Raw genomic sequence first — 11,586 nt, 5'->3', positions numbered from 1 at the left:
TCCACTCGCGAGATTCATGACAGCTTCACCGGTATCAAGAACGCACGCATAGCAAACGACACACAGGCTCGACGAGCTCGCCCGAATCAAGATGGAAATCGGTAGCTGCGGTCGCGCGGTTGCTAGACCGCCAAGCAGTTTCGCATATTACGCTCGGATCACGCTGCACAGTTTTTTAAAACACAAAAATTCGTCTAAAATAGTTTTATTATGCAATTATATGGGGCATGCCGATGATCAGGCCGAGCATTGATTCAAAGCTGAATCTTATTTTTGAAAATAGCACCTGAAACAGAATAATTCACAGTAAAAAAAAAAAAAGCTCATACAAAGGTTTCACAGCTCCTCTCGGGCACTTCTCGTTATTGAGAGGAAGGTGAATTGGACGTGTGTATTTAATATGCTTCCTTTAGCTTGTTTAGCTTGTCTGGTTAGCATGCGCGAAAATGATCACTTTTTTTTTCAAATTTGAAACTGTAGGATTCCAACACGAGAGGCAGCCAAGTGTGCATGTGCTGTTAGTTGGCTTCCACTCCAGCCACAACATGTATGTGGTTCAAAGGGTGTGATGCTTACGGGCACACCTTAGGAAACACAAAAAGAAGTTGACCCCATATACAAAGCTGGCTGCCCCAACTCAAATGAACTATACAGATAAAACAAGAGGTATAGTTACACATAAGTTTTGTAAGGTCTAAACAGACTTCAGGATAACTAACAAAACATATTCAGTCGCGCTGCAGAAGAGGGCATGACATTAAAGCGAGAAGTGATGCGGCATGTTGCAAGGCGTATATATTATATGACTGTCTTAGAAAACACACATTCAACATTTTTTTTGCTGAAACAACAATATGAGCCTATAAAGCGCAGGCTAAAACATTAGCACATGTTCAGGATCGAGTTTAGACAAGCGCAAAATGATTAGATAAAAAGGAAATATAATTGTGCATAAGATATGACTAGCATAGTGACTAAAATGAGACGAGTTACACGGCTGCTACAAGGCATAGAAACTATAATTGCCTTATGTATCAAGGCAATATAGAACATAACTAACCCCTTTTTTTCCGCAACAGCAATACAAGGAAACAGGTCAGAGGTTAAATATTAACATAAGCACTACCGCTCAGGACCGAATGTCACCAAGTGCAGAACACCGACAGTTAAAAGCAGGTATAGTTGTGCATAAGTAGTGCAGAGTTGCGCATAACATGGGCTTCGAGACGAATAATGTGGTCAGAGAAAAAAAAAATCCCAATCACACTGCAAACTGCATTTCGAAACTATAGGCACAACCAAACCCTTCTTAACATGAGTGTCACTGCTGGCAATCACAGCAAATTGAATTGAAACACTCACGAGGCCTAGAAGAGAGTTGTTGGCAAGAATAAAATCCTGCCAGAATGTTATCAAACAGGACTCAATGTGTAGCAAAAAGTTCGCGTTTTTTCTGCCTTTGTTTAAACAAAGCTCATCGTTTCGAAGCTATGTCACGATGACAGCACAAATGATGACACTTGATTTTACTAGGCTTCAAATATTTTGGCAGCCTCCGTAAATAAAGCAGGTCATAGAGGACGCTAAATATGTGAGATCGGCCTGTACCCATTTAATAAAAGCTCAAACATATGCAAACGCATTGTTTTAATACATCCAACATTACACTTTGTCATGTAAAACACTGGCTTATACTAGTTTGTGATATACAAATCAAAGGAGCGACACACTTGCCAACGGCTCTCAATCAGGTGCCCTAGCGGCTTAGCCGCAGCCAGGTTGATGCGTTTACCACACCAGAGAAATGGAAGGGGACTTACTTTTGCGGAAAACGAGGTTCATATTTCAACGCAGCGCTGGTAGTAAAAGATATCGCGGGGAAACTGCAAATCTCGAAGTAACAGCTCAAAAAACACAGACGGCAGGAGCAGCGCTCGCTGTGTGTTCTTGCTCTGTGTGCCCCGTCTGTGTTTTCTGCGCTGTTACTTCGAGATGGATCCCCAACAAGCCCAAGCTGCTGTTCTGGAAACTGCAAAAAGGAGCGAGAAGCGCCAACCGTAGCGAAACAAAGAGCACGCAGAAACGCTCAGCGCGTTCAGTTTGCGCTCGTAGCAAACAACCGTTAGCGACTGCAGCGCCAAATGGCCAAATGAGGTACTAAATTCTTGAAATTAAAAATAAACAAAACAACACCATAAAAGCAATGAGTAAACTGCATCTGATTTTTTTGTCTAAAAATAAAGCACCTACAGATTACAATAAGATTTATTGTCGCTTGAAACGGTTATAACCATGTCGACAAGGATTCTATCGCCGCCGAGCGGGGCGACAACAAGCAGCAAATTGCGGCACGCGTGGAAGAATGCGCGCGAGCGGACTGCGTCAATTGGGCGAAAGCGGCGACGGCAGCATTCGCAGCAAAGAGTTTCTTACTTACACTAGAGGGAAAGCTAGCTGCTCTTCACTTCATCCAAACGAACCATGGTTTCGTTTGATGTCAAGTCGCCTTTCACGTGAGTTCCCGTTGACCTGCTGGCTGTACAAGTTTGCTCTGCTTGAAGCTGACAATTCTTTACCACAATGGAGCCCCATTGACGTTCCGGACCTCCGCAGTCTCTTACAGTTCTGCCTGGACAACACTTATTTCGTGTTCCAAGGCTCCTTTTACCGACAACTTCCGGGTGCGCCAATGGGGGCCTCAGTGACTGTCGCGAATCTCACTATGAGTCTGTCGAACGCCGTGCCCTTGAATCATTCCCATCATCGCAAAGAACTTTCCTCAGATATGTAGACGACTGCTTTTCCCTCATTCGGAAAGATGATTTGCTTGCCTCTTCGTCCCATTTAAATTCCATTGAAGAAGCGATTGATTTCACCGTTGAAGAAGAAGTGAAGGGTGCGTTGCCCTTCCTGGAGGCATTGGTAAAACTAGCCAGTGGAAATCTATTATTCAGCGTTGACAGGAAGCCCGCACACACCAGAATATACCTCAACTTCAAATCTGTTCACCCAGCCACTAAAAAAAAATCTGCTGCCACAACCTTGTTCGAACGAACAGAACGCATATGCAGTTTTCGTGAAGACAGGGCAGTTGACCTTGATACCGCACGACAGGAAGGAACTCGCGTACAACGACTACCCAGATGCTTTTGGGGCATCCGTAGCAGAGCAGTCATCTTGCCCGACACGTGAAGCTCCCGTGCCGTCCCCTCTGAAATGTGACTTTGTTCCGTACACGCCCGGAATAAGCGAAGCCTTGGCGCGCATTCTGCGCACATTCCAAGTTCGTGTTGCCCATGTCCCAACAAGAAAACTGTGGCATGCGCCGGTTAACGTCAAAGACGTTCTCCCCAAAGAAAAGTACCCTCGCGTTGTTTACAGCGTCCCGTGTTCCGGTTGTGACAGCGTCTACATCGGCGAGACTGGTGATTTTAAAAAGCACCTAAAAGAACATTGCAACGATGTTGAAAACCGAAAAGCGAACTCTAACGTTATCGCCGAACACTCCGTATCAACTGGCCACGACATCGACCGGGGGTAGGGCACACGGGCTGGCCACTGAAAGGAATGTGTTCCGTCGCCTTCACCTCGAATCATTATTAATTGAAACGACTAATCACACCCTCAACCGCAACACTGGAAATCTAACCCTTGTATACGCACGCTCCTTGCGCCCTCTTTTCAAGCGTATTTAATCCCGATGCACTACCTATTTTTTTTTTTTCATGGCGAACAAGGCTCCCGTGCGGGAACCGAAACGACGTTTTGTGTTTTTTATTTTTCCTCTTGGTCGGCGTCCCCCCTTTCAAGTTCTATTGTGTATATATGGTGCACGAGTTTCTTACTGTTTTCATAGGCACTCTTTGGGGCAAGCCTATACTTGTCAGCCAAAACCTCCGCGCCAGTAGCTTACTCGCATTGCAAGAAGACGCAATGTAACTAATCAAATATGACACATGTCTGTAGTGTAAAATGCCAACAGATGGATTGGTACCCTTTCGAAGCAGCACATCTGTTGTATGCAGCCTGCCGTCAAGATCTAGCATCAAATACGCCGTTGTGAACCGTTGCCAGCAGCCACAGCGCGGGATGAGCAGGGACCCCGCCGACGCTGCGTTGTTCAAGCATTTCGTGCATGAAGATATAACGAAACCGCAACGCTTGCGGAGATCCTCCTACTCCTCCCTCCGCGCACACACGCACCCGCGCACGGACCGGCGCACAGTTGCGGTGAGCCCCTTTCCCGACGCCAGGCCTAGCGAGACGATATATCACACCATCCTCCTCGGGACTGCAGTACGCCGCGTGGCCTTCGGAAAGCGCCTTCATGCCACTGTGCCCTTCGGGGCGAGGCGCAAAAGTCCACTCGTGGAAATAATAAGCGCTTCTTCGCGAGCCGAACCACGACTCCGGAGTGCCACCTTTTTGTGGGATTCACTTCAATGCATCGATCACGCAACAAGATTCCCAAATAAAACATCAAATCAAGGGTTATTCGGCGCACCTGAATGTGATCCGAAATGCTGTCCCGACATCAACACGTATACAGGGCCGACCACCACATGCCGAAATTAGCCCATTCAACGCCACTGAGAAACACACTCGGGCCCTCAGCAGCAATGAAGCCGTTGCTCGTGTCCCCAATTTTTACAGCAACCACGACACGTTGCTGGTGGCCCGAAATTTTAAACCTAAATTCTGACGTCGCCTTCGCCAATGCACTGGGAATACGAAGCGCATCTCCCGAGTTTTCCATCCTCCTTGAGTTTTCCATCATATATTTATATATATATGAATACATGATGTTCCACAGAGATAGGCCGGCTCAGTTTTTGCATGACTCTGCAAAATCGCGCACCGGATAACAGTACACCGACAAGAAGGCACAGACAGCGCTGTGCCGTGTCTTCTTGCGCGCTGTTTTGCCAAGGATAATTGACGTCATCATAATAGATACACATTTCATTATTTGCGCAGATGACATGAGCATAGTTCTGTTTGCAGGAACAGGAACCGATGTAGTGTACAAAGAAAATAATGTTTTGGTAAAATTGGTGACGTGCCCGACGCGAACTTGCTTCCAGTTAATTATACAAAAGTGGTAATCTTTCGCCGTGAGAATAAAGAATGTTGCTATACTTTGGATATCTCATGAATCAGACGAGTAATATCGTTTAAATCATACTATGTGGAATTTTCAGAAAATATTTAGCGGGACGAACAAGTAAATAGTACCGCATTGAAACTATCCACAGTAATTGGTATCCGCAGGGACTGACGGGGACACCAAACAGGGCCCCGTCATACAGTCGTGACAAGTGCCGCAAAACTAAGGGAATGTAGAGGAACAAAAAAAAGGACAAAAAAAGAAATATCCTTCACTGAACACGAGAGCCGAACTTAGTACCTCGGAGTAGCGCAATGCTTTGGTGGGACGCCAGAGAGGACTGATCTGACTGGCGGAACACGCGAAGGTGCGTGCAGCGTGTAGATCCAGTCGCTACACTAATACTGCTATAAGACGGGCCCTCCGCTATAGTGTTGTTAAAGTGACGGGCCCTGTCACTGTAGTCTCTACCTGTTGGTTTAGTACCCGCCATAGATCCATTATATCCCAGAAAGCCCAGCAAATTTTGTGTAATGCTCTTTTCCGTTTCTCCTTTTAATTACTGTACTACCTTAATGCGGGCCACGGTGCAACTATCAGGGATCTTGAAAAGTTCTAAAAAATAAAATTATATCCTTCGACCTTTATATATTCTCCTATACGGACACGCAGCGCAACTATTATTTGCAGAGTTTAAAATGGTTAGTGTGTCAATCCTATACTCCTACTGGTTATTCCATTGCTGCAAGGTCGAAAACAAAAGGTACCTTACCAAATACATTTGTTGCAGGAAGCATTATAGCGCAGGCAAAAGAGATTATGACGCTCCTGTACTTTTTCGTGTTTGTCTTTTGTATGGGCTACAATAATTCCGGAAACTATGAGCCATCTAACCCGTTTGCAAGTTGCGGTAAACAATTACTTCACTGCAGGAGTTCAAATAACCTTATCCTCACCGCTACAAACAAGCCTTCGTGGAGAATTACGGCAACTATAGAAACCATGGTCACTGAATGCTTAGTTATGAGCTGCTAACAAACCTAAATAAGCACACTAACACCGGTATTAATTGTAGAAATCTCACCAATCGCGTATTCGATATTTCCTCAATACAGATAACCGTCCTTGACTGCGACGTATGATATAATACCATTGACTTCACACTCAATGCTGTACCACACCTTAAATGTTCTTTTAGAATATAACGCTATTCAGGATTCCTATTTTGCACCTTACCTATTGTTTTCTTCATTTGGCTGTATGTGTAGAGAAAAGCCGCACCATGCCGCTGCCCATTGCTTGAGGGTTAACCTAGTCAAGCGCCAGTCTCTTATTCTCCTCAAATGCTGCTAAGCGGAACGAAAGCGTGGCTGGACACGGCACCTTAGTGCAAAAGAACGCAAGGCATCTATCTCTATTGGCACCATGTGACCTCCCTGGTAGATATTTTCGCGCACCGCTGTGATGCCACCGCCGGCAGCTTAGAGTGGTGCTGTGTCTCCCTTTTCTGCATTTCGCCCCTTTCCACACAACGCGACAGCGAACGCGCGGTCTCCTTTCGAGACGCGCCAACCTTGGCGCGCACTCACCGGCGCTTCGCTGACTGAACGCGTAACAGACCACGTGAACATACACTCCCGACGACGTCATGCCCAGGAGCGGCGCTGCGCCGCGTGACGTCACGTACGGTACCGTGACATCACTGAGCGCGAGGCGGCGCGCGCGCGCGAGCCGGAGCGCGTCGGAGCCGGCCGCCCCTCGTCGGCTAGTTGATGTCGACAGCGTGCTCGGGCGCGCGTCAGCTAGCGAGTGCCTGTGCGGGGAGGATTACGCGCCGTGCGAAGACCGCGCTCTCCCGTGATGGTGGTGATGCGTGCTCTCGTGGTGCTCGTGCTCTTCGCGGTGGGCACCGCCGAGGCAGCGCGGCGTCGCACCGGCAGCGGCAAGCCGCCCATCGTCGAGGAGGCCACGCGGAGGAAGCTCAACCGGCAGACGCGTGAGTGGTTCCCAGGGCGTTTTCCCTGCTCCTTAATGGAATACATGGCGTAAAACACTTGTCGTCCGGACCTCGTGCATTTATTTACCTTGAAGTTCGCCGTTCGAAAGGCGCATGCGTTGACTGACGCAGAGATTGAAAGTTCACTGTCTGATTTCCTGAAACCAAGCGGCGCGTCCCCCCCCCCCCCTTTTTTTTTTACTGGAGGGCGGTTGTTGTCAAAAACCACATTTGCGTGGTCCTCTCAAAATTGTCCCGTACTCAGCAGTTCGCACTGTACGGGCACACGGAATGAATGCTTTATAAGAGCAGTGTGCTCTGCTGAAAGCGATCTCACGAGGAAGATTCTGAGTGGTTTAACGTAGTAGAAAGGAGGTCTGTTTATTATTATTTTTTTTTGGGGGGGGGGGGGTGTTGCCTGAGGTGGTTACGGGCAGCTGTTCGTTCAGCGACTCACAGCTTCACGTTGTTCGTCTCAGCTGAATGTGGGCTACTGTTACTATTCTATTCTATTCTGGCATGCCGTGACGTAAACGGAGCGTTGAAAACTGGCAGAAACCAGTAAGCTGGAAGAGAGGTGCGGTTCGGAGCTCCTCGTTTTTGTTGTGTAACTATGCCACCGCAAACTCCGCTGAGAGTTTCACTACCTGGGTGTGCGTAGTCCATTGCCAACTTTTAGTGTGAGTTCCTTCTCTGCGAGCAAGTGGGCATTCCCACAGTCGTCGTAGCACAATATCTGATCGTGCAGAGAAACAACTTCGTACCCTCTTCGTGTGTCCCTTTTGCGCCTCCCTGCACGAGGCGCTTGTTTTCGCTGAGCGGTCGCTGACTCTCGGTCGGTGGTGAAACTGTTTTGCTTCTTCGTGGCGTTGCGTCGGCGGAGTTCCACGCGCCTTCGTGGTGCTGCGTGGCGTCATCTCTGTGCGCGGACAGACAGACTGCGAGCTCGTGTTCGCACCACGTTGCGTAGTACACATCTGGGAAACAGGCGCAGTTGTCCCCCGAGCATTCGGGACAGCCCTGCGCAGTGGCGTAGATGAGGAGCCGATTTGTGAAGTCATTTCTGACTTCGGGGGATTGAATGCGAAGGGAAGATAAGCTGTGCTTCCTTAGAATAACAGAGGACATTCCCAGAGAACGCAGCGGCAGATGGAAAAAACAGAGTCGGGTGGGGGGTGAGACCCCGAAGTTTACGGTGGAAGGTTGTAGCGACGTTGGTCCAGGCTAGATTGTACATAAGTTACGCTTGATGCACGCTGGTAGTTCAGAGGATGGAGCGCGCTGATTCGTTCAGGATTATTTCCAATAGGTTGGAGTGATTTCTAACGCTGGGATCACAAATCAATGATGGGTGCTGTCTACCGACTGCCGTTGTCCTGCGGTAAAGTGTACATCGGAGGAACACGGCGCTGTGTGAAAGTGAGGCTTTCGAGCGCCGCAATATACTCGGCAGTGACTCGCGGGATAACTTACGTGCACATGGCCGGGTTTTTAAATGCATGCCCTTCTTTTCGAGAACAACTGCTCTTTATCCACCATGAAGACCAGTGACCTGCGAGGTCACTAAAGCCTTTTTTATTAGAAAAAATAAAGGCTATCCGGTGCGTCAGCGAACTGTCCGTGGCCCTTTCAGATAGGGAATTGTGCTATCTGGACAATCGGCTGCACTCTGCTCGTGTTTAGAAACCTTGCCACTTGCGGTAACTTGTTCCCACGTGGTTCTGACGTGTGCACTTTCAGGTGGTTACTGTATACTATATACTAGTTAGTTTTTTTTTCCATTGCACTCCAGCTGCGAGTCACCGCTGGTGGTGTCTTGCTCTGTCAAAGTGCGCGCTGCTTTGCCTTCATAGTTTGAGCCATTTTCGTTGCGAGGGCGACCTCTGCTCGCATGCAGCAGCATGGCGGCAGTTGCCGTCCTTCCTCTTCTTCCTTCCTATTTGGCGCCGTCTCGCGAGGGTCAAGCATTCGCTGCTTTTTCGCAGGCTGGCGAATGGCCCTTGCGAGGTCTGCCATACGTGTCCGGGTATTTGTATATAGCTCATAGATTCCGTGTCCTACCGTTATGCGGCCTTCTACGCGTTCACTGTCGCTGTGGTTGATGTCACACCAAGTGCTGGCCGTCTCGCGTTGCCAAGGCTCCTTACGCGAACAAGTTGACCGGTCCGCTGGCCGGTTTGTGTTCCCGCGTGTCGCTTCTCGCGCAGCTCAGGGATGGAGTCCGCTACTCGGTTTCCCCTGACATTAAAGGAGCCGCGTCTCTCTCCCTTCTCAGCTCAGTGTGCCGCCCTGCTCACTGCACCGGTGACGTCCACGCCGCGGTCTTTAGGCGCACGTTGTCAATCGCTGCCATCGAACAATGCTGCTATTTGCCCCCGCAGTTTCGTGTTAATGCCGTGAAAGCGAAAACTGCTCGGCGTGTGTGTGAAGCCTTCGCGAGGGGAATTCTCCTCTCTCTCTCTACTTCCTTCCTCTCGCTCTGCGAATAGAAATGGAGTAGGAATCATAATCAGATTAAAATCAGAACTGCAGTACATTGTTGAGTGAATGACAGTGGAATCACTGCTGGAACGGAATGAGCATTGGAGTACATCGGCGAGTGAAAGAATAATTCTGTCGCATTCCATCGGTATCAAACCAACTGATCGCCCCTAAATTTTTTCTCCTTGCGCTCCTGTGTTTCGTGCTTGTATTTCTCGTATGGATCCCCGAACCAAGTCCGTTTCGCCCTGCGCCGCCTTCGTAGACGCGTGTGGTGCCTTTGCTGGTCGATTCACTTGCGAACTGTTCGCGGCTTTAACGTTGGTGTTCTTGAAAGGATTTTACTCATATCCGTGCTTCGAAGTGAGCTTCAACTTTAGCTTATACAGGCGGAGCATTGAATTCCCATTTCTAGAATGAGAGGCCCCCTTCGACCACCTGTGCCAGAAGCGGCCGCATTGCTGGGATCAGGACAGCGTCCAGCAAGTTCTGACTACCATCTGCCTAACTACGTTTAGTGCAGGACAGGTGCATCAATTAATTAACCCTGTCCTGCGCCTTTACCGCCGCCCCTGCAGTGTGGCTTGAGAGATGCGAACCCATGAGCAGGCAGTACTTCGTGCGCCTTTGGACGGAATCAGGGACACGAGCCGTCTGCTGACGATGGCGTCCGACTGCTGCGAATGCACGGCTTCGATGCCCACGCCCTCGTTTCGCTGGGGACAAAGGCGCCCGTGCACTGTGGAGAAATCCAGCTGGTCGAAATTAATCCCCTGCCCAAACGGCCCGCAGTGCTGCGTAAGATCAATCTGCGTTTCGTTTTTAACGCCACAGGGTAGCTTTTCGCCCAAGAGCGCCGTGGCACAAAGTACTTCCTGTTTACTCGTGTCAGAGAACCCGAGCACCAGGCCGGGCGAAAGCTTGCGCCTGTTGTTGAAAACCGGTGGGAACATGGGGGCATTGGGGTCGAACCCTGCACCTCCCGCATGCGACGGGCATGCTCACACGACTGGGCCACTGCAGCCGTGCTTGCTTTCTGTATGCTGCCCTGATAAGTTCTACTAGACGCAAAACCGTTTCCAGTCTCCTATGTGCTCCACGTCTGAAGCGAGGATGCGACAAATCGATAACGAAACTACCGCACACGAATCCTGTAACTGCAGAAAAAAATAAACATAGAAACCGTGCTTACTTTCCGCGCAGCTCCGGAACGCGTCTATCGGGACGATGGTGAAAGTCACACATGAATTAAGGCACCTGGCGATATGCTCCAAGCTCCGCAGAAAGCGAGCCTGCATGCACCCCAGCATGTTTCGCCGAGCGTATGCTAAAAAGGGCATGCCAGCTGAGCGCGCCCAAAAAGTGTCTGCTTCGCCGCGCGTCGCGCATTTTTTCCGGTCGAACTGCGCGCCGTATGCATATACTACGTTGACTTGCGTTGTGCGTGCCTGGCGACTGGCATGGGCGCTTCAAGGCGCACATTATGAGTTCTGGGTAAACAGGCGCACGGGCAACGCTGTTAAATATTAATAACGCGTGCTTGACGCGTTGTACTGCGTTTGTTGTTGCTGCACGGTGGGGGATTGGCCAGGGCTTCCACACGGGCTGCTACCTCGTTCTTAAACGCTCTCTTTCGGTTCGTCCTTTGAAGGAGAAGCTTCTGTTTCAGTTTTTGGTCTTATTTCGTCTTCGCAATGTGCAACTTCGAAAAGACCCAATGTAAGCTTCTCTGGTGCTTTAATTTTACCAAGTTCTTCCCTTCAGCTTCATTATTACTGTACTGGTTAAGGTTGATTTCGGCTTGAGCTTTGACGGACAAGTTGGAGATGGCTCGCTTTATGTTTTCCTCTTTATGTATGTATTTTCGTGCAAACTTATTTTTAGAGAAGAAAGTCGCATATTCCTGAAAACCGCTTATTAAATTTCAGACTTTATTGCCGCTTGAAGCGAAGAATGTACCGAAAAAAATTGCGGAGGGCACTTAAGACTACCCACGTGCTTT

The 11,586-nt window shown here is 49.0% G+C and overlaps 1 protein-coding gene across 2 annotated transcripts in view; it reads left to right on the top strand.

Annotated features, from left to right (window-relative positions):
* Positions 1 to 6,805: 6,805 nt before the first annotated feature.
* Positions 6,806 to 11,586, top strand: part of LOC144120427 (dorsal-ventral patterning protein Sog-like) — a 287,843-nt gene continuing 283,062 nt past the window's right edge. The window contains exon 1 of one of the 2 annotated variants that reach the window (XM_077652796.1): positions 6,806 to 7,103. In XM_077652796.1, the coding sequence (XP_077508922.1) occupies positions 6,968 to 7,103 (136 nt within the window). In that variant the 5' untranslated portion in view covers positions 6,806 to 6,967. The remainder of the gene's footprint in view (positions 7,104 to 11,586) is intronic. The other variant, XM_077652797.1, reaches the window with a different exon arrangement.

The sequence above is a fragment of the Amblyomma americanum genome, chromosome 2 (assembly GCF_052857255.1).
Source record: "Amblyomma americanum isolate KBUSLIRL-KWMA chromosome 2, ASM5285725v1, whole genome shotgun sequence".
Taxonomy (NCBI): Eukaryota; Metazoa; Arthropoda; class Arachnida; order Ixodida; family Ixodidae; genus Amblyomma; species Amblyomma americanum.
Note: the sequence above shows the minus strand (reverse complement) of the source record. Positions and strands in the feature narration are given on the sequence as shown.